This window comes from Apteryx rowi, unplaced genomic scaffold (genome assembly GCF_003343035.1).
Source record: "Apteryx rowi isolate R43461 unplaced genomic scaffold, aptRow1 scaffold_576, whole genome shotgun sequence".
NCBI classification, from domain to species: domain Eukaryota; kingdom Metazoa; phylum Chordata; class Aves; order Apterygiformes; family Apterygidae; genus Apteryx; species Apteryx rowi.
The window spans coordinates 152,963-176,823 of NW_020450845.1; the positions used below are offsets into that span (position 1 = coordinate 152,963).

At 36.1% G+C, this 23,861-nt stretch overlaps 1 protein-coding gene across 5 annotated transcripts in view; it reads left to right on the forward strand.

The window, feature by feature from the left end:
* RGS7 (regulator of G protein signaling 7) overlaps positions 1-23,861 on the forward strand; it is a 136,473-nt gene that overhangs the window by 90,618 nt on the left and 21,994 nt on the right. For all 5 annotated transcript variants that reach the window (XM_026082400.1, XM_026082402.1, XM_026082403.1 and 2 more), the window contains 8 exons: positions 756-820; positions 2,575-2,651; positions 2,814-2,895; positions 17,645-17,719; positions 18,804-18,902; positions 19,645-19,706; positions 21,259-21,369; positions 21,842-21,967. In XM_026082400.1, the coding sequence (XP_025938185.1) occupies positions 756-820; positions 2,575-2,651; positions 2,814-2,895; positions 17,645-17,719; positions 18,804-18,902; positions 19,645-19,706; positions 21,259-21,369; positions 21,842-21,967 (697 nt within the window). The remainder of the gene's footprint in view (positions 1-755; positions 821-2,574; positions 2,652-2,813; positions 2,896-17,644; positions 17,720-18,803; positions 18,903-19,644; positions 19,707-21,258; positions 21,370-21,841; positions 21,968-23,861) is intronic.

Sequence of the window (23,861 nt, forward strand, 5' to 3'; positions counted from 1 at the left end):
AAGTTTCATTTTCATCCATTCATCTTTTCAGTATTTAGTTGTCTGTATTACATTCTATTAATTAATATTCTGTTCAGTGAGAAAGGGGTGAAGCCAGCACAGCTGTGCTGAAGGATTTTCGATTTAGAAAATTAATAAAAGAATATGTTTTCTCATTGTATCACTGTATATGATACTCCTTTTTCATTTTTCAGTCTCACATTATTTTCTATTTTAAATGCTGATTATAGCAGACTATACTATAAGAGATGTGAATTCTTACAGAATTAATTTTTAGAAATGATTTTCTCAGACTGAAGTTTAATAATTTCTATGAAAGGGAGAAATAAAACTATATATATATATATATACACATTCTCAAAAAACCTATTTGACTAGTATAGAAACATCTCCTGATAAAACTGTTACACTTTATGGATAATACACACACAGTTTAAAAAATATTTTTTGCTGTTTTCTCTTTAACACACTAGTTCCCTGGCCATGAAACAACCTCACTCCAAGTGTCTCATGCATTTTGCATGTTATGTCTGTTATATAAAGCAGGATTTATAATTATTTAATGAATCACTGTATCTGACCCATCATTTTAGTTATAATACTTGTAGCATTGATCCCATCTTTAAAGCTCTTTAGAGCAGAGGGAGAAATAAAAAAAAAAAACTAGCAGTAAAATGTAGATGAAGCCTCTTGATTTCCAGTTTCCTGTGTTTATGAGACAGTAGCAAATTATGTATTATTTTATTCTGTTCCAGCGGTTTACCTCTGCAAGCGGACAATGCAAAACAAAGCAAGGTTAGAGCTAGCAGACTATGAAGCTGTAAGTACCTGGGGAAAAGTAAATTTGTTTGCCGGGCCTACTTAGCATGTAAAGTAATATTAAGCATGAGGACTATAGGCATTATGTGTGAAGATTTATTAATTATCTAGTTTTTGCCAGCACGTGGGTCTGACAGTGCTCAGGAGTCATAAATGCTGTTTGAGAGACCATAGTGAAGGCCGGCTGGGCGAGAGCTAAGATTTTGGTCCATCTCTAATCTTATTTGGCTTAGATCATCATGCCAGGATCAGAAACAACTGTTCACAAATCTCAGCTATGCCTCAAATATTTGAAAGTGATTGTATCTCTACTTTGTGTAGGGTTTGAATGAAGGAGCTCTAGCAACATTTTCAAAAACACTTAGTAGCTGTAGAAATATAAATCTCATCCTCAAAAGGATGAACACGAGAAAGAGGGGGTTTGCCTAGGTGATGAGGATGGCACTCACTAAGGAGGGTGAGATGTCTTGAATTCCATCCCTATCCCCCAAAAGCTTCTGAATTTTTCATGAAAATGTCAACATAAAATTCATGAACTATCCTAGCTGTGCTCTGAAAGCTGTCCAGCTGTGTTACTATGACATGATAGCAGACTAGTAAGCCAGGCCTCTCAACATGCCAAATACTCCAGCCACAGCACCATGCTGACACACTTTATTGCTTCTTCTGGCACAAGCTTGCTTTTCAGTGTACTGCACTGTGGGGTATGCATAATTTTATACATACATGCCTTAGAAAATTCACCTCTCATATCCAATCCCCAAGAGCTTTATAAAAGGCTCTGATACTGACAATCTCTAGACTGTATCTTCTCTACTATTTGTGGTCTTTATTTTCAGTAAGTATGTCATAGAAATACTTTTGAAATACACAGAAATACATTTAAAATAACACTATTTGATAGGAGGTTTGCAGACAATTTTTCACTTAATCTCAGTAGAAGTAGTTTGGAAAGGTAACTGGGGCTCTTTCTGGAGAAAGGTAGGAACCTCAGCCTTCTCCATGTTAAAAGACTGCGTGTTGCTGTCATTTAAGCTGGGGAGAGGCTGGAAAAGCTCTGTTACAGACGGTCAAGCTGTTCCAGCATCACCTCAGGAAAGAATTTTGCTAAGGTTTTGCAAATCTTCTTCCTGTTATTATTTAGTAGGCTGTAGCATGTATACCTTTTCTGTACAGCAGTGAAGAACTGTAGTCTGTGGGTTTTTTTAAGGGGGATAACTGTGGATAGTTTGGAAGACTCCTATATTGCCAAAGCATTAATAGTTTCTCATTATTATACTTCAAATAAATTGATACGTAGCCAGCAGTATTCACCACAGTTTGTACAGAAGACTGGTGGAAATTGTAGTGTGGATCATCGGGTATGGAATGTGCTTCTGTTATCTTTCAGTGTTAGGTATTTTTGAGAAGAACATTTCTCTGAATTATTAAAAATTGCTCAGCTAGCAGCTAGTACATAAAAATGCTTCAGAAATCCTGTATTCTGCTAAGAAGGGTGGTATCCACCCTTATCACCACAGTTTCAAAACTAAAATAGGCAGGGCATTCAAAACCAGATATACCTAATATTCTAATCTATATGATATCAAACAGACGCTTTATATCAGATAAGTAAAGGTACATTTACACTAGCACAGGTATCATGACTTGTATTGCATCTTTTTTTTTTCCTTTGAGAAGAGAAAGATAAGCTAAAAACTATTAAACAGTGAATAACTTACAACCTAACCAACTATAATCGTGATGTATTTTCAGGAGAGCTTGGCCAGGCTACAGCGAGCATTTGCTCGGAAATGGGAGTTCATATTTATGCAAGCTGAAGCACAAGCAAAGTAAGTTCCTTTGAAGAGGAGGCAAAGACAAATGAGGTGTTTTGGTTTTGCTTGTTTCGCAAATGGAGAAAGGGAGGGAAGGTTGATTAGACTTGTCATCTCATGTGTTTAAAATTACTGTCATTAACAATGTTTCTTTTAAATATATTACAACTCTGACAGAGTGGACAAGAAAAGAGACAAGATAGAAAGGAAGATTCTTGATAGCCAGGAGCGAGCCTTCTGGGATGTCCACAGGCCAGTGGTGAGTATGTGTGTGACTGTTCCATGTGTGAGCATTATGTGTGGTAAATGTCAGCATCCATGGAAAGCTGTGAAAATTTGGGAAGAAGTAAAAGTGGGTGGTTAACCCCCTACTTTGAGGTGGAGGTTGGGGCCCACCTCCATTTTTGGTAGGATCTGTAGTTTATATCATTCTGCTACTGAAGTCTGCAGGTGTGTGTGCACTCAGTTTTGGGTTTTGAGTGAATAGATTTGTTGTGGCTGAATTTTTAAATCAGAAAAATAGCTGTCTCTGACTATTACCAGCTCACATGTTTCCCAATGTATGAGTCACACAACCAAAATTATCAGTATAGCTAAAAATATTTTTAAATAAATCTGAATTTTTTTTTAATCTGATTTTTCCTTGCTAAGCATTTAAACTTCACTCTGGTCATATTTTCAAGCTTTTTTAATGTACATAAAGGTTAGATATTGTTGGTTTTGAGCTGTGGGGAGTCTTACACTGACTAAACAAGATTTGTCAGAGTTCCCTGTCAAAGTCCATCTGAAATAAAATTAAAAAGAAGAAATAAAGGGTCTTACATAATCAACTCAGAGTTAAGACTTTGAGAAAGAATGCCAAACGTCACAAGACTTTCAGTTAAACTGTGAGAGCTGAATAATGGCACTGTTTTGCTTTACTACAGATTTATATACCTATACAGCTATAGCTATCTATTTTCCTTATACAGAGTTAAGTTTTCATTTTCTGTATACTGAGGATGGCATGAGTACCAGTGAAATAGAATATGGACCATAACTTCCAGGGACACATAAGGACACTGACAAAAAATAATTAAAACGTACTCATTTTTATTGCTGGTTCTTAGATGACTGAAATTATAACAACATTTTTTCTAATTCATTTCTAGTAACTGTTTCTGGGAAGTAAAGTTAGGTTAATGATGTCTGTAGAAAAGGCAGATGTAGTGAAGAAAAAACAGTAAACTTGGGCAGGGTCAAACTGCGTTTGTGAATATGGAATTGGAAGATTGGTAGAAGAAATGGATTTTTAAGTAGGATTTAGAATGTCTGGTAGAGAAAATCATTTAAAGTGAAAGATTCAAATAGCAGGCATTAGGTACAAGAAGACTAGAAAATTATTGTCTAGTCACTAGCATAAAATAAGGAAGGAGGACAGAAAAGAATCGTCCATTTGATGTTCATGGGAGCTACAAACAGAATAGACACAGAATGTTTCTAGGAATTGGAGAAATTTGAAGACTCAGACAGCTTTTGTTCCAGCTGCAGAAATGGAGCTGAGGGTTTTGAATCTGATAACGAGACACTATTTCCAAGTTTGGAAGAGAAGATGAATTGAAGTTTCCAGTTAAGATATAGGCAGCAAAAAGGAGGGAATTAAAGGGACCAGCACGAGAGGAAATTAAATGTGATTAAAAGCTTTGACTGAGCTGTGGTTAAATGTGCCTGGCCCAGCAGATGTTTTTAATCTGGCTGTGGACAGACCTAGGAAATATCAGAGGCAAAAGACTTTGGCTTGGAGTCAGCAATCTAGGCTCCTGACTTTAAGAGAGATGAATAGAAGAAAGGAGAGGGAAACAATGACATTTTGGCTAAACAGCTGTTCTTACTAGTTAGTGAAATACTAATTTTGAAAACAAATATGATATACAGTCAGAGTAAGAGCCAGAAGCTTATTTTAAAACAAAGAAAAAAAAATAAAAGAGGAACAGGCTTAAAAGAGGAAGGTGATGGTAGAGCTAATAACCATTTTTAGTGGCTTTTCTCAAGCCAAAAAATGCCCACCAAAAACTCACAGAAATGTTTCTGCAAGTCTGGAGAGAAAAATTTGGAATACTAGCTAAGAATTGGATAAGAATATGGGGTTTATGATTATTTTTATTTATTAATTTTTGACTTTTCTTAAAAATTCAGACACTAGGCACAGGGGCAGGGACAGGGACAATTTTTTGCTCAAAATCTACCCCAAATTCAATTTTTTAACTGCAAATGGATTTGGAGAAACACGTTTTTTATCCTAGCTTTTTTCTTTGGGCGAGTAAAGAAATATTATTCAGGGCTTTTTGCAGTTTCCTGGTCCCTAGTTGCTTTATTTCTCACCTGGCTACAGTGCTGGTGCAGAAGCTATACTCATAGAATATAATCTGTAAATATTAAGTTTGTATTTGATTTCAGAAAGAAATACTTGATGATGAAAGTGATAGAGGAGGGAAGCAAGGAATCAATCCAGAGGGATAGTGAAGCAGTACACTATAGGAATGGGGGCCATGAAAAAAGAATGGTGGTATGACAGTGAAACCGGGAGAGTGGAAGCCCATGATTTGGGCGTCAGAAATGTCACTGTGACCGATAAGTTTAAAATCAAGAAAATGAGACAGGGCTTGATGTGTCAAGAGCATTTGCCTCAAACACACCTATATTTCATAGTTGCCACGTCAAAGTCCACCCTACAGGTAGTTACAGAAGCCCATACAAGACAAATGGTATTCTCTGAGGGACAGAAAGATGCCTGAAAGTCATCATGGCCATTATTTTTGACCAGATGGCTGGCTAGCACACAAAACTTTTTCCAAGGTTTTCAGACTGAGATGATGTTTGGAGATGAACCAGGGACAGTGGATTTGGGGAGGAGTTTTTTCAAATAGGGTCACCTGTGCTTAAATTTTCTGTTGAGAGGAAGTTAAGAGAATAGTTTTGCTATCACACTATTCAGTTTCCATTTCAGTGTTTACTTTATTATAATTTCACTATGTATTTAATTTTTTATTCTATGTATTTTAGTGTGATGTGGAGGATAATCTCTGTCATTTCTGTAAATTCAAGTTGATGCTTTATGTAGAAAGGCCTTAGCTTGCAGCTACAAAGAGCATGGTTGAGTGCCAACTCTAGGTATGGACTGCAGCATTTGGAGGCATACCTGAACTAGTTTTATTCTTACTAGTTCGATACCAGTCACAGTAAAACCATGGAGACATATGTCAGGGATAGCTGTACAAATTGCCTAGAGATCCTAAGCAGCAGACTTAGAGTGAAGTCTATGCCATTACTTCCACAGTAAAGCCAGTACCTAAAATAGGTCTGAGATGTATTCGCGTATAATGACATGTTTCTTTTTCGTGATAGCAGAATAAAGATATCTAAAAAGCCTTCCTTTTCTTTCCATCTGCCCTGAAAGAGTGTAATTTCTATAATTTTGTAACTTCTATAAATAAAAGACTACAGAACTGAGCAAAAATTGGTTAGGAGGATTAGAGCTTTAGTCAACAAGCAGTAACAAATCAAGCTAAATCATGGAAGTCAGTTGCTTCCAGGCAAAAGAAATTAAGAAGCTGTTCTTGTTTTAAAAGAAATGTTAAACTCCTGATTAAAGACTTTGTAAAAAAACTCATAGCTTTCCTGAATTATTATGTCAGTTTAAAACCCATAATGTTACAGTTGTTAAAACAGCACAAACAGGTACTAAAACAGTAAATCTCCTGAAAGGTTCTCAAACCTACATCAAATACAGTAGCAGCAGAGTATCTTATGGCTTGCTGTAAAATTAACTCTTTTAGGTAGCAAGCAAGGTCAGCTGATGTATTACTGCTACAAACTATTAAATGGATTCACTTTTCTTCTTGATTTACACATTAATGTAATTCAAATCAAATGCAAAACAAAGGCCTGTTGGCTAGTTGTTGAAATTCAAATTAATTCAGAAGATAATGGGGAAAGCATCCTTTTCTCCTGAAAGTCATCTGTATGCTTATCAACTAAAACAGATATCTTTCTCTAAAACAAAACAGTGTTTGTGTGATTTTATGCAGAAAGGCCACTTAGCTGGGGTGTGTGCAGCTGGTAGGGACAGCAGCAGTGTAAAGGGCAAGTGTGGCTTAAAATTAATTCACTCATGATGTAAGATTCAGAAATATGTATGATTTCTGGGTTTGGGGTTTCATGCCACTGTTTCCTGGTAGCAAGTTAGTAAAATGTACTCTTTTCATTTCTTAGAACCTTGTCACACATCTCACACCTTGAACTTTTCTCTCTGTTTAATTTTTTATAGGATTCTATCTCTATTAATCTAACAGTTCCTGTTTACATTTTAAAATTACATTCTCTGTGGTCTGAACATGACCCTCAGCCTCTGAGCCAGTATGTAAGATTGCCAAGTATCTAGAGTCAGGCAGGAGATACTTGTGGTTGTTTGTTCTGGATTTTCTTTTCTTGCTTTTAGATGCTTTTATTTTTAATGACTTTTCCGTCCTGTCCTTCAAGACAGCCTCAAAGACTTGGCAAAAAGACGAATTTAACTTGGCTAAGGTGGAGCAATCCTTCATTTCACACTTCGCATGCTACAAATCCTAGACTCTTCTGGGCCAATTATTTGTTTCGCACAGAACACGTCTGTCTGCTATATCATAATATTTTTGAAGTTATTAAACATCTCCAGGAAATAAATGTGAATCCTGCCATCCAACTTCTCTAGTGATATATCCGCATACAATTTCCAAGTTTTCTTTTGCACCTGTTTCATAATGCATCGTTACAAGGGAGTTACCTCTCCAGTGGCCAGGGAACGCAGCCAATGCAGCTATTGGCGCTCTCACATAATTAGACTAGTGCTAATGCAACAAAGCCTTGTGCAACCTGTCCTTTTCAGAAAAATGGTTTAGCCTTTCTGATCCATACTCTCATCTGTTTGAGACAGATATTTATAAACCTTGTAGTTAGCCTGCTAAGACCAGCCTTTAAGGAAGAATTTGTACTTAGGTTATTTAGCACTGTAATGCGCTATGATACTTGAGTAAGGGTGGGACGGATGGGGAAAAAGAAAACTGTCTTTTTTTTCCCCAACAGCGCAACAAACTGAAAATACTCAAGTGAAAATGGAAGATTATGAAGAAGTCAGAAACTGTGAAATGGCTAACTGATGAGATGATAGAAGGACACTGAAAAATGAGATGAGGTTCTTGGTTTTTGTTAAGAACCAATTCAGGTCACAAACAGGCAAAGAAGTAAAGATAAGGAATAAGGAATTTCTAGAATAATTACAATCCTTATACACTGAATTTTGTTTTTGTGTGAGTGAAGTTAATCCAAAGCATTCTGTCAAGGATTTTCTCGTAAGTCAAGATGCAGACAATTAATTTCTGAATGTCACCTATATTCTCCTTCTTAATTTTCAGAAAGATGTGGTCAGACTTTCCTTTTGTTAAAAGTTATCTTGCAAGTGAAAACCTAAATCCATCTGTATGGAATCAGTAAAACTGCAGGTGTCTGCTCTTGGGGGAGTCAAAAAAATTAAGTAATAATGACTATGAGTATTTAGCATAGAGGCAGCAAAACAGATAAATTTAACAGGCTTCCATATGTACCAGTGTTGCAAATACTGGAATTTTCACAACCACAAAAATCACATTAATACAGCCTTAATTAAAATTAATACTATTCAATAACAGTTTTTCAGTCATGGCTCATTTCTGGTTCTGAAAACCAGTCACTACAACTAAAATAATCTATTTTAAATTAAGAATAATTAGAAAGTAAGTTATCTTTCAAAAGAATTAAGTCCCTCACTTCACTGCCAATGTAGTAGTATATTCTTTAGTGCTGCTTCTAGTTTTACATATATAAGTTTCAAAAACTCAATTTTAGCATCCTTATTGTATGAATTCAGTGCTATACATTTCTCTGATGTATGAACCAGTCAAAATAAAAAATTCAAAAACAGTATGATAAACGCCTATTCTCTTATGGTAAAAGTCCAGCTTTGCACTAGATCTGTCCTTAACAAGCAAGGAGGTGAGAATGTGAGAATCCATGCTAAGATTTAAGGTGCTCTGTCTCATATGCATTAATTCTATGTATAATTAATTAATATTAAATTTGATAAATTAATATTAAATCTTGAAAATGTCTATGTAGTTTTATTTTCTCCTACTGTTCAAAGTAGGTTCTTATTTTGCACAGCCACTTGAATTCCGTGTGTGTCTGATACTACTCAGGGAAAAGATGTGGGCTCTAGTATGAAAAGACAAATAAGTATAAATAGTAAGTTAGTACAGCTTAGGTTCCTTTTTTTGGAAAGATGTGAAAAACTTTGAAGCATTAAGTGATCCTAAGTTCCATGCTAAGTTATGCTCTCCATTAAGAGACTTGAGTGAGTTTAACTGTACTGCAAACATAACTGAAGTTTGTAAAACTAATTGATCAAATATCTGTTCTTCATCTGATGGTCTTTGAATTTCATTTTTCTTGTCCAAACAAGAGAAACAACTCTACAACTTGTAGTTGAACTTCTATCCATTGACTGCACTCCCTGCCATGTTTTGTTTAAGTCTATATTGTGGAGCAACAGGGGACCTATTGCAATTTTAATAGTAGCCGGAGATCTTCAAAGAAGTCCTTGAAGAAAGCATGTATTGATTTTACTAATTGGCTCAAATAGTAAGGAGTCTCTCCTTCAGGAGGGACTGTCTGTAGTGGGCTTATCTTACACTTAAATGTTTATGCCTTCATCTGTAGTTTATCCAGAATTCATTATTTTTGCAACAGTATATTTGAAGTGGATGAGACAATCAGGTTTATTGCTCATTCATTTCAATTTAATAAATGAGTCTCGAACTATATATTATTTATYTCTGTTCTTTAATGAGTCAAAATGAAATTAGCTAATGAAGACACATATTAAGCATTTAAATTCGTTCTATGCTGCCTGCATAATTCTCTACTAAAACCAACAAGAGAGAACACTTAATCCTAACAAAGCTTTTATTAATTCTTACCAAGATGATCCCTTCCTTTGTAGTAATCAGTTCACTAAGATTTGACACTGAATATTCCTGAGCCTAAAGTAGAAGTTCAATAAATGGATAAGAAAAAATGAAGACTTGTACTTACATTTTTAAAAGCCAACAGGTTGTCTTTATCAGCTGATGTAGACAAGTATTAGTAATTAAGCTGTGTAAGACTAATTTGTTTCAATGATGTTACTTGACTGTAGATCATTATTTTCAGGCATATTTGCAGCATCTTGTTAGATGTATCACATTTTTAAAAATAGATCCATATTACAGAATATAAGCAAATTTGAGGCTGGTCTGTGCAAGTCCATTTCCAAATTGTATTTACTTATTTCAGTGTCACACTGAATCCACACACTRTAATGATTTACCCTGTCTGCTGTTTCATAAAGATTCTATTTAGTAGTACAATGCATCTCTTTTAAGATAAACAATGAAAAGGCTGAAGAAACTGGGGGAAATACCTAGTGCTTTAGTAAATCAAGCGAGTTTCAATAATTTTTTCCTGATTATGTACCAAATTTACGAGGCATAAAACTTGAGGCATATGGGAATGAAATCCGAAACATCTTGCCAAAGAAATTTATATCTGAAAATAATCTTGGATTTTGCTTCCTAATCAACTATGATTAATAGATGTTAATTGGAAGGTGTAGCTGTACTTCCCAGATGAGCTAATTTATAACAGAAGAGAGAGTCCATAGGAAAAGCTAGAAAAATTATGAGCTGATTTTAGAGAAGTTTGGTCTGGAGTTCTAGGGAGATGAAAGAACTTGATTGTATCTGTATATATGGTCATCATCAGACTTACTGCAATCTATATATAAAGTTACCATGGCCATGGACTGTCATCCAAAAAATTTATCTTTCTATGTTTGCTTTTTAATAAAGTTGTAATGCAAGTTGTACCTCCATAAAARCACTGAAGTTATCTGAAGTTATCTTCACGCCAGGTACCTAACGCCAAACCCCTATGCTTGTGTGTAAGTCATACACCTGAATCAAACGGTGGTGTTTCTAGAGAGGCATCTGTGCTAAAAGTAATCATGCAGAAGCTGGGAATAAGATATTTTTAAAAAAAGAAGAAAAGTGTGACAGAAATGCATACTCTTGGAGAGGCAGGCAGAGAGAAGAAAACTTGGTGCTGATCACTCCTTTTATAATAAATAATTCCATTATAATTAATTAATTCCATCATAATAACTCCATTATATAATGGATCTGGATACTTTTGTAAAACTTAAGGTGCTACTAGTATCAGGGAAGAGCAAAAGTATCTGGTATCACCAGTTGCAACAGGAGAACAAAGACCATGATCATTACATATCTGGACCTTGTGGTGGGGATATGTGCTCAACTTAGTTTGGGGTTTGTAATTTTTGGATGATACTAGCTTTGTGATAGATGGGAGAAGAGTTGCAATTTTTTTCTTTAAAAAAGGAGTCCATCACTTGTATCCTAATAATTAAGCTCACTTTAAGATTGCTCCTGTTTCTTCAAGCATGTTTGATAATTTATTGCGGATCTTGGAACTAGAGATGTTGTCAACAGAAGTCCCAACACTTACACACTTTGGTTTCTCAAAGTTTTTTTTGAAGAACTGCTGAGGCATATGGAAATTGTAATTAAACCATAGAGTTTTGGGGAGGCTAAGAAAATCTGTAAGCGTTCTTCAAATTAGCTAYACCTAGTTAATTGCAAATTAAACAAATGAAGAAGTGCTTCAGTTCTATGTAACAGTATTTTTTTTCAACCCAAAGGAAGTGATTCTCTTTGGCTGTATGTTTCTGTAGCCCAGTTCCTGTAATCACTGTGTTTGGCTCTACTTTCTTCAATGCTCTGAGAGAGGCCAACAGAGGCTATAGCGGTACCAATACACGTTCCTACATATCTGCAGGTTCTGGCAACTATGGCTACTGGATTTTTTTCATCACTAATTAGGGTAGATGATTGATAGAACAGTTATAGAGTGAGCTAGGCTTTAAACAACTTCCAGGGCCTATCAGATAACCACCAGGAAAACAATTTTCTGAAACCTTTTTAAAGGTTGGAAATGTACATCTCTCCTTTGACTGGACCCTACGGTAACAGCCAGGCTTTCCAAATCCTCTTAAAAGGGTTGCCACTTGTGTTCAGCACACTTGTAATGTTTCTCTGAGACTTTCTTTTATGCCAGCAAAGTAATTAGGGCTGCAGCTCATTCAAAGCAAAGCCTTTTTACTTTTTGACCCCAAAGTACATAACATACAGTAAGATAAGGTAAAAAATATGTATATCCAAATAATCTATACCTAAACCTCAGTCTTTCCTTAAAAGCCTTGGCAGGTCCTACACACTCCAGTAACTTCCATCTATGGAAAATGAAAGATTGCTGCATTGCAGGAGAATATAGTCTGTGTTTTTCTCTGTGAGAGACTCAGTCCTAGCCATTATTGGCAACTCATTCAATATAGGATTTTAATATCTCCTTTGATGCTAGACTTTGTCTGAGGAAAAATAAACGTTCCCACAGAGCCAGAGTCAAGCTGTTTATTCCTCCAACTAATAAATTCTTTGTTTTTTAGCTGAGCACTACTGGCATTTTATTCTTTGCCTCATTTCTTGTTTTATAATTTTTCATCCTCTTACTCTGCTTTGATATTTAACTATGCACAGTATACACAAGTATACTGGAATACAAAAACTACAAATAAAATGAGCACTGGTATTCTGCTTATCATTCACTTAGAAGTGAGTAATATGAATACTGACTGTTCAGGGTTAGAAGACTCCCTTCCTAGCAAAATGACAGAAACAGCAATAACGACAGAAAGAGCAAAATAGATTGGTACAGGAGGCAACACTAATATTTGACACATAGGAAATTTCAAGTTTTAAACTTAATATATTTTTGATAGTCTGCTATTACAGATAATGTAAAAGATAACTTTCAATCTGTGCCTTCTCTTTTACATTTGTGTGTGTTTGAGTTGTTCTGCTCTTTTTTACCTTTTCCAGTTGGAACTCAGGATCTGCCATGTTTGTGTCTGGGTACATTATTTAAACCTGTAGTGTTTAAATTTGAAATAGGTGTGATGAGCTCACTCAGCCTGGAGATCTTGAAATTAAATATTTTGCAGCTAATCTCAGCAAGTTAGCACATGCCTGTAAAACAAATGTAACAAATCTATTTCAAAGTGAACCAACATTGAAATGCTTGACAAGTCCTTGTGCAAGGAATGCAAATCAATCTGTCTAAATATTTACTGCTTTAATGCATCCTGAATTTATGGGTGTGCATACTGAAATGAGGTGATTCTTTTAAATATTGCCTGTGTCTTTTTAGCTAACGAAGCTATGAAATTTAATTTTCCTTAAGTCATCATTAGGTTTGTCCGTATGGGTTGACAACACATCATAGACTGTTTTTTGAATTTCAGTCCCTGCAACATGAGAATATCATAGGCTAGAATCATACCAAAATTTAGGCTGAGAGGGACTTCTGGAGGTCATCTAGTCTTACCTCCTGCTCAGAGCAGTGCTAAGTTGAATCAGATTGCCCAGGGCCTTATCTAATCACCTTCTGAAAATCACCAAGGATGAAGATTGCACAGCCTCTCTGGGCAACTTATTCCAGTATTTATCTGCTCTTGTTGTGAAGAATATTTCCTGTGTATCTGACTGGCATAGCCCTTACTGCAATTTCTGACTGTTGCCTCTTGTGCTTTCACTGTGCACCTCTGAGACAAGTTGGGCTCTGTAACCCCCCACTAGATAGTGGAAGAGAACGGTTACTCCCCAATTCTGCAGGTTAGAAGGACTCGATTTCTTCAGCCTTTCTTTGAATGTCACACATTCCAGCCTCCTAATCATCTTACTGTTCGTCCCCTGGACTTTTATATTTTAAATATATTCCTTGTTTTGATTGAGGGACCCAGATCTGCTCTCAGCATTCCAGATGCAGCCTCATGATGCTGAACAGAAAGAAATAACCACTTCCTTTGCTTGCTGGCTACACTATTACTAAGGCAGCTTGGTTGGTGGTTATACTTTATTGCTGCAAGGATGTACTGCTGACTCATGTTCAGCTTCTTGTGCCTCAGATCATTTGCTACAGAGTAGTGACCGAGCCATTCTGTACCCAGCCTATTCCCATGCATGAGGTTATTCCCTCCCACATACATGGATTCATTTGTCTCAAATATAGCAAAACTTCTGGTTATTCTTCGTTGAGTAGATTCACAGTTAAATAGCTGTATTCTTTAAGAAAAAAAAAGTCCAGTTGCCTTCAGTATGAAAATTAATTTACTTTCTGGTGAGGATTTCACGTTTATGAGCATTGCAAGTGTGTCATAGCAAAGAATTTTTTACATAAAAAGGTGTTGGTAGCAGTTGCTTTTGGCTATGTGGCCAGGCAATAGAAACACTATGTATAGAGGAAACAGGGAAGATGCAAACCATTTTGTTTATACAAGGCCCTTGGAATGTGTAATGATGTACAGTGAACAGACGTTAAATATTAGCAATTCTGCACTACCTGGATAGAAAACTACCATGGCTAAAGCATCACATTTCCCATTTGATGTACACAATAAATGCTTCCAAACAGTTATTACAGGTGTCAAAAATTAATTCACTGTTAGCGCTAGTACAAGAGCTTAGTTAATTAATTCACTGTTGCCGCTGTTATCAGGGAAAGATTATGATTATCAAGTGCATTTTTTTTAACTAAACATACCCCCAGGTGGTCGTTGTTGTCAAATGTTGACTCAAGTCAGATGCAAGCATGCAAATCCCAAGAACTGCAGGATCTAAATCTGCCACTTTACCAACAGGTGGAAGCAAGGCAAGGGAGGCTTCATCCTTCAGCTGTGTTTCTTGGAGGATTCCTGTTATATAGCTTCCTAGGGAGCATCGACAGAAAGTAGTACTGTTAGGACTTCATATTTGCATGATAATTCAGTAATTGAAGAAGGGATTAAGAAAAATCTCATACATGTAGTAAAAACTTCTTTGATATTATTTAGTTGCATCCATTTATCCAAGCACTGAATTTGTCATCATTGGAGTGACAGGTTCTCTGTGGTAAATTAATACAATGGCATTTATACTTTGGGATATGGGAATGTTAACTAATAGATGAAAAGAAGCTAAATTTCCTTTGAATATATGACATCATTTCAGCAAGCTTATTTCAAAACAGAAGAGGGTCAAATTCTACCYTGGTTATGATATTTCTGTATGATAATTTCAAGAAGGTCACTGGACTTTCCCTGGGGGGCAGAACTGTTTTCATATAGAATATTAGCCCTGAAAGAAATAAGCATTCTGTTTATTCACATAGAGAAGGTTTCACGTCTTCCAGAAAATCTGTTTAAAAACTATTTACAGTATTAGTATGCAAATTATATACTACACACTAAATGGGAATCTTGCAGCAGAACGCTATGACAGGCATCTCACTATTTGAACCATGGTAGTCCGGTTAAAAAAGCAACACAAAAAGAAAACACAGCTGGATGTAATTGTATCCAAACACATACTTATTATGTTAATGGGGGCATGTGAATAAAATGCAGTGTGGTCCAGCAAAGGTTTTCCCACAAAGACTCTGAATAGTTTTAGCAATATGTTCAAATAATGGAAGCTTTTGTTTTCATTTTAATTCAAAATATGTTTGATGTTTATTCCTAAATAATGACAGATGAAATGTGGCATCACCAGAGAAGCAATAAATCTCATATAGCCTTCAGTATCATCTTAATAGATTGTCTTTGGTTGAGAAGTCAGTATGAATTATGGCCCCAATTCCATTAGGTGCTTCCAATAATATAATTTCAGTCAGATTAGGAGAACAGTATTATAAATGCTAATGATCTATGTCCTAAACTCCTACTGTTGCCACAGGTTGTCAGGGTRCTGGTATGTCCTTTAGGTATTTTCCCTTTTGTCCTGAAGCTTCCTGACCTGTCCCTGCGTGTACCTGCCTGCCCCTGCCCTCCTGTCGCCTCCCACTCAGCTATGCCCCAGGGCCGGCATCTGCCTTGACCACTTCTTGCTGGCACCCCTGCCAAAGCAGGCCAGCGTCATAGATCTGTTCGTACCAATTGATTGCTGGTGGACTTGAAATCTTTCAGAATAAGGGGCTTCAGAAGAGTTTTACGCCTTTTTTTTTTTCCCCTAGGACATACTTTTAACAAAGCATAACTGAAAACCAAATAACAGCTTGTGCCTTATGTAAGCGTGGCTACTATTTGAATTGCTGCATTCAAAGGCCGTAGATATTATTAAAAGCTCATGCCTTCTTCACTGCCAGCTTCTGGCATAATCCTAAAGTAGATGCATTGTTTTCTTTTTAACTTTATATCTCAGTATACTGCCCTGTGAAATTGCTTTCTGCCTTTAAATTGACTGTCATGCAGAGTTTCATATTTTTCAACCCACCTTTTTCTTTGAGAGTTGAAAGATATTCTGAGTTAAAAGACTGTGCCTGTCTTTTCACAGGCACAAAGTGTGCCTACCCAAATCTAGTTCAATAGACATGTAAGATGCAGTCGCAAGGATATTTTCTCAGTGCCTATTTTTATTCTTGGTAAGGAAGGAAGAACAGTTTATGCTGCTAATGTAATGTGGTCAAAGCATACATTAACGTATTATTTTAAAGTAAAAGCTTATTTATAAATTTAAGGAACACAGTGGCTAAAAATTGATATGTTATTTAAAATATTTTTGTATCATTGGCCTGTTTAATGAAATATGTTAGTTTCTTGACTCCACCTGTCTAGGAAAGGTTTAAAATTTTTATCTGAAAAGATATACAGCCACAGATATCAAGGGTTTTACATTACATTGAGGAGACATGGCTTGTATCATTGTCATGATAATCAGTCCAGTCTGATTGTCTGGCAAGTAAATTCTAAGTGTAGCTACTGCCACAAAAAGAAATCTACTCCCACTAAAGATCTACTCACACTAGAGAGTAGATTTCCTACTTCCAACTCTCAGTGGGAAATCTACTCCCATTAAAATCAATTGGTAAAACTCACCTGAGAGCATAATACTTTTAGTTGCTTCCAGCGAACACTTTTCTACCCAAAATTCATGCTTACAGAGAGGTGTGAAAATTAGAAGAAACTAGGGATTTGTGTTTTTTGGGAAGGTACAGCATTGTGAGACTGAATCTTTGAAAGCCAAATAGAATGTTTTGGAGAGTCATTCTGTTTAGACAGCCAGTCTTCTGTTGAGGCTGTTGAAGCCTGTTTTTCTTTTCTGAAGAAGCAAATCCCATTTTGCCATTTTATTTTCTCATTTTTTAAAAAAGATCATCTTTAAGAAAGCGATCCAGAAGCAGAGACTCTTGAAGGAAGCCTGGGGTTCATAGCTGAAGCGGATATTGCACAGTTCTATTTATTTTGTCTCATTAGGTCGCCCATGCTTCTTAAAAACCAAGGCAGAAACACGTGACTTATTTCTGTTGTCCTGAGAGTTTATTTTATTTCAGATTCATGATGTCAGGAGCTCTAAGCACATGGGCTTCAGTGACTCATCCCCAAATTCCCAAATACTGCCAATAACAATTTAACTGAAACTAGCACCCCTCTGTGCTGCAAAGGCCTCTTATAGTAATCATTTGGATATCTTCTGCTTCTCTATACATTGCTCTTAGTACTTTCAGCATGAAGATACACAGTAAAACATCATAAAAGTCATCACGGGGTCCAGCAAAGCAGGCTGATTAGCAAAAAAATCTCTTTACAATAAGCCACACAAAATGGTACTTGCAGTGCTTCCTTAGATGCCATGTTATTTAGGATTTAGCACGTCTTCTCTAGAAACTATTGCAGAAGGACATCAAGTTGCTATATGCCTCTGGTTATCTGTTTTCTTACCCTTACAAACTGAAGAGGAGAATCTCAAAGAAAATAGCGTGGAGTTCATTCTCAGATTTTATCCTTGTGCTTTCTTTTCTTTTTCTTTTAATAGCCTGGATGTGTAAACACCACTGAAGTGGATATAAAAAAGTCTTCAAGAATGAGAAATCCCCATAAAACGAGAAAGGTAACTAGTACTATTATATAAAAAGCAGGAAGGGGGAGGGGGGGATTTACAGTGTGAAGTTCCACAGTTTCTTAAAATAATTTGTTCTTTCACTCCAGTGAACAGATACATGAACATATTTTGTTATTTCATAAGCTCTTAAATTACTCAGTATTAACAAATTTGCTAATAATAAAGTGCTATCACATAAGAAGGCTTTGGAGAAATACACAGAGACTATGAAAATGTAACCGATTTTGCATGCCTTATGCATGTTGTTCAGTAGATTGAATAAAGCATGTTAAAATGTTTCTATCAGTAGTTGAGGAAAATAATGAAAAATGCTATATAATCTATAATAGCAGTACTTCTTGTGCTGTCCTGAATGAAAAGGGTATCTCTAGTTTACAGATATCCCCCAAATGGTTGACCAGAAACTGTAGAGGAAATAGGCTTCATCTAAATTAGGTTCCAGACATGAACTGTACAGGTTCTCTAAGGATTTATAAATAGACTGGACCAACACTTTCTATCAAATCCTCTGTAGCATAATAATGTAGATTGAGTCCAACTTTAAAGTACTCCCTTCGATGTATATTCTAGTGTCAACCCATGGAAAAATCTGTTTTAAAAAGGAAACTGGATTTATAGAAAGTTTTAGCATAGCTTATTTACGGTAGTGAAAGCTCCAGATTATAGTAATTTATCAAGCACTAATCACAAATTTGGGAGTCATCCAAATAATCCATTGTGATAGCGTACCTTTAAGGGTGCTATTTCTTCCTTTCCTACCAGCCGTTTCCACTTACTGTAGTAGTTGCCTTTCAGTCAACCCCCATATTTGCTATGCTGTTAATATAAAGACAAAATAAAAGTAGATCCTATTCTGTGGTGTTATGAAACTGGGCCCTTTTGAGAGTCTTTATTTTGCACCATGGTATAGAAGCAGAATTTTATCTGAGTGCATAGTTTATTTACAGTTTCTTTTGAAATAGATGATATGGGCTAGCTTCTTGAGTATGAGTACAAAAACTGTACAATTACTATTGGTRTGTATAGAAAGAAATTGTCTGAAAGCAGCTTTTTTTCCATATTTTTTGCACAGTCTGTCTATGGCTTACAAAACGACATTCGAAGTCACAGCCCTACCCACACACCAGTACCAGAGACTAAGCCACCCACAGAAGACGAACTGCACCAAGAGGTCTGAAAAATAACTATAAGCATATACTTTTATGTGAACTTTTTAAGAAAGTAGGTATTAAACCAGAATTATCAGGACTGGGAAGTATATTCAGAACAGATCTATTAAATGTTTAGTGAATGTTTTCCTCATTTCAGGATGTATGGATTTAGGTATGTAATTTCTGTTAAAACTAATGAGACAAACACTGACACTTTTTGTGTCTTGAATTAAACAGTTAAAGGGCTTTAGAAACAGTCTCCTTAGTGGGTTCTTTGTACGGTTAAGCCCGTTAGTCCCTTTAGCAGTAGATAGCTTGCTCACTCTTCCTTTCAACACTTCAGTATGAGTTTTGGGGGCATGGTTACATCTCAGCATATGGATGTATCTGTTCACACATTTACCTGCCATAAATACTTCATTGATTTCTCCTGAGGTGTTAGAGTTGGGAGAAGGTAAATGTCTGAAGAATTAGCAGCTTTCTTTAAAAATCTAAAAAAAATGCTATTTGGTTTTCTTTTGATGAACCTGTAGGGAAAATGTTAGATTGGCTCCTTTTTTGTCTCTGAAAAATGTTTTCTGGTTGATGGAAAATTCCATTTACTTTAGAATTATAATACTGAAATGTTGTTGTCACTAAGATATACTTCTCTTCTGTGCCTTAGGATAAATAAAGGTTAAATTACAGCCCTAATAAAAAAGTTATGGAAACAGAGTTAAGCAATGAATTACTCGTAACACTCCTTGCTTTCCTTTTGTGCAGATTAAGCACTGGCAAATGCAATTAGACAGACATCGATTAAAAATGTCAAAAGTTGCAGAGAGGTAAGTATATTGTCACATCTTCTGGTTTTTCAATTACACAGATAACTCTTGGGAAAATATCAATATAAAATAGCTGCAAAGAAAGAGAGACAAGGGAGCTCGGGTGTCGCAGAAATAAGTGGTGAGAGTTTACTTTAAGTGTGAGCTATGAAGTTCTTTTATTGATAAGAGAAGGCCCGGATATTCCTTGATACATTTGCTGATAAATCCAAGAGTCACAGAAGGAACCTCTGATAAGTGGTCATGAGTTTCACCTTACAGGAGGCTGAACAGAAATACATCTGGAATTACTGTTTTGGTATTTGAAAAGGGCAATAATACTGATAAAGCAAGGGAGGTGATTAGGAGAGCTGGCTAGGGGAGGAGCTCTGCACTTGAACACAGTGCTTCTGAGCTTCCTTCAGGGCAGCGGATGTAACACTGTTAGGACTTGGTCTCTAAATAGCACCAAAATATGTAAGGAAGGGGCTAGATAACAAACAAAACACCCCTTAGAAGACTAACCACAGCTTACAAAAGGAAGAGAAAAGAATTGCTGTATCTTACACATGAAGAAGCACAGAGGTAAAGTGAAAATTGCAGAAAGTTAAGCTGTATAAGGGCTAGTAAAAGAAATTAAATAGAAATTGTTCTTCATCCCCTCATATATGTGTATGTGCACAGGTGTGTGCTTATATATATGTATGTATGTACTCACACACACACAGGAGCACATATGAATGTATATTTATAAAGAGAACAGGTTAAGAATTTGTGTTTGCTGTACAGTAAGGATGGAATACAGACCGAATACAAATAGGGACCAAAAGATGAATATGTGTCCTCACTTCTCAATAAGGTTAATGATGTTGATGATGAGGCAAAAAGAGAGATGGAAAGAGAGAATAAGGGTATGGGAGATGGAAATTACCAGAACACAAGCAAATTTTTAAGTGTGTTCAAGTCAGTCAGACCACTTTATGAACACTGAAGACTTTGGAAAAAACTGATGTGGTTTTGAGTAGTGCCATTTGACTGGGAAACAATACAAATATTAACTGTATTTTAAAAGGAGAAATATATAGACCCTACAGCCACAGGGCCAATGACTGTGACTTAAATAGCATGCAGTGTTTTAGAACAGATTTTAAAGGAGATGATCATTAAAACCATAGGGATTTAAAATATGTCCCTTTATAAAAGCAAATGAACATGGAAGAGGATGCTAGATTTAATTCATTAGTGCATTAAGGAGCTCTAAATATTCTTTAATGAAAAGCTATTTAGAGATATTAGAAAAGTCTGTAGTTTATTTCATTTCGGATCTTGATAAGAAAGATCTGAAACACCCTTCCTTCACAAGGCCACAGATTCGGAGACAATTGAATCATTGGCACTATTAAACTGAGACTTGAGCAAATCTGTTTTAGTCTGAGCTTGTAGGTGACTTCTGAGTGTGTGCACAGCTGGTTACCGTGGTTCAGTTGATGGAAGGTAACTTGTTAGTTGTGGTAACCTGATCAGGTTTCCTTGCTCCGTGACATGACAATGTTTGATGCTTTTGTTTTCTTAGTTTATTAGCTTATACAGAGCAGTATTTGGAATATGATCCTTTTCTCGTGCCCCCTGATCCCTCAAATCCATGGATATCAGATGACACTACTTTCTGGGAGCTGGAGGCGAGGTAAATAATTTTATTTCTTCTTTTGGGGTGAAGTGGTATAACTTAGGCTTTCCTTGAAATATGAAGATTTCAGATAGAGGTATATCTCTGTATATCAGTGTAGTACTGAGGCAGGAGAGCAATGAAGGAAATGTATATTCTTTTGGTCTTTCCAGTCTTACACTTTTATAGTGTGGGAAGAGATATGGATTAATAAATCTGTGTAAACTGACAAAAAAGGCACCTTTTAAAATCTGGTAACATTTCCCAGTTATAAGTCCTTAATCTTTTACATAAGTGCATGCATATTACCTTTGTACTGCGTAAGTACTGACCATCTGGTTGCTCATCTCTGAATGCTGCACTGATATGAGTGATTGGGAAGATGGAGTATCTGTGGTTGAACTTTGGGACTTAATCTGAATTATAAACACAAAGTATTAGGATACTGAAGTTTTGCTGATTGTGGGTTTTGTTGTTTTTTCTTCTGTAGTAAAGAGCCAGGACAGCAGAGGGTAAAGCGATGGGGGTTTGGCATGGATGAAGCTTTGAAAGACCCTGTGGGAAGAGAGCAGTTTCTTAAATTCCTGGAGTCAGAATTCAGTTCAGAAAACTTAAGGTAAATGTGAGAGAAATAGATTCTAAGATAGTTTTTTGTCTGATACCATTCTTGCTAGTTTTTGACGCCTGCAAAAATTTTCCTATGTCTTGTCCTTCAGAGTCCATTCTCAGATTGCTGCATGTTCCCATGCTCAATCTGAGATAAATTGTTATAGTTAACAGAGATTYGCATGAAGCATATTCTCCCAGTCATGCCCAGCTTTTGGTCAAAGTACTCTTGTAAAAGCTTTCTTCTCAGCTGATTTTTTTACACATCTTTAAAACACTGAGGAACTCAAAGCCTGTTCGATATCATTTATTAAGTTCAATAATATGAAGACAGTAAAATTAAAGAATTTGTTAAAAAAAACTGAGGAATTTAGAAGTAAAAATCACAAATTTTCACTGTTGGTCAGGTTCCTATGGATCTTTGGTCTTTTGAAAATCTCCACCAAGATGTTTAAAAAATTTTGCTACTGATGTGGATCAGGCACAGTAGAAATAGTGTGACATCTATCTCCCAAATTCCTCACTAACGGCGTAATGAAAAGATGCTGATGTGTATAAAGCTTACATCAAAAATATATATATGAACAATATTCTTTTTAAGTGAGGGAGAAATATTACCTCATTTAAAAATATATATAATTCATCTAACAGTATGTTTTGTTGTCASTATTCTAAGGAAGCCGTACTACAGTTAGAATCATTCCAGAGGGACTGATAACAACATTTCTGTAGATCAGTCAGACTGTATGAAGTACAAAAGTATGTACAATGTAATTTCCTCTTTTTTCCATCTTCTTGTCAGATGTAATCTATGACACTTTCCACTGACCTCCATCCTAAAGAGTGTAAAATCCTATTTGCATGCATGCTCTAACTGAGAGAAATCCTAAACTCCTTTTTTTCTATGCCAGGTCTCACTCCTAAGCGGTGCAGCATAGCCACGCATAGTAGAGTTATATTTATGTAGCATTTTGCAAGAGGCCTTCAGCATTTTGAGGCATTGATTCCTAAAGGCTGAGTAATGGAACAGACCTCACTGCTGTTATTGAAGGTTGTCAGCAGAGTAGCTGGAGATGGTTTTCTCCAAGTTGCTGGCCACGGTCTTGTTCAAAGGGTGAACTTTGTATCACAGATGTATATTAGACACTCTAGACCTTATGATTTTCCTAGCTGACTTTTTTGCCTTTGCTCCCATTGATATACAGCCTAGCTGTGTGTATATGTTGATAAATGACTTCAGCAGTGACAAGTGTAGATTTGTTTCTCATTAAGAAATTCAAGTAACTGCTAAAATAAAAACTTTTTAATCAGAGTAATACAAAAAAAGGAAAGGTAATTTTTTATTTACAAAACACCCTGGTAGTTCCTTATGCAGAGCAGCTGTTCAAACATGAACCTATTTAGTCTAGTGTATGCTGTGGTTTCTATGCTTTTTTTTTTATTAATTTGTCTCTCTGCCAACTAGACTGTTACCCACATAATCCCTAGCTCTTTCTTCTAATCCTATTTACAACACTAACCACAGGCAGACTGCAAGTGACTGATCCAGAAAAATACCCTAGAGAAATATGTTAAGGAGCTGATTCCTTGACATGCAATCTACTATTCTGTCTCTCTCTCTAGATTCTTATATATATAAAATACAATATCTGAGCAACAGTGAATATGAATTTATAGGCTGTCCCAGAGAAGGATCAGACAGAAGAACAAACTCACACTGCAAGTGTTCTTTCTCTGATGATTAACTGAAGGAAAACTGTCTCACAAGCTCAGAATTACGTTTATGAATTCTCAAACTTTGGGGCAATGAATCCACAGTTAGGCTCACATAGTAAAGTTAGAAGTTTCAGGTTAGAAAGCCTGAATTTGTAAAGCCTGTTATATATGGAAGTCAAAGCATTACC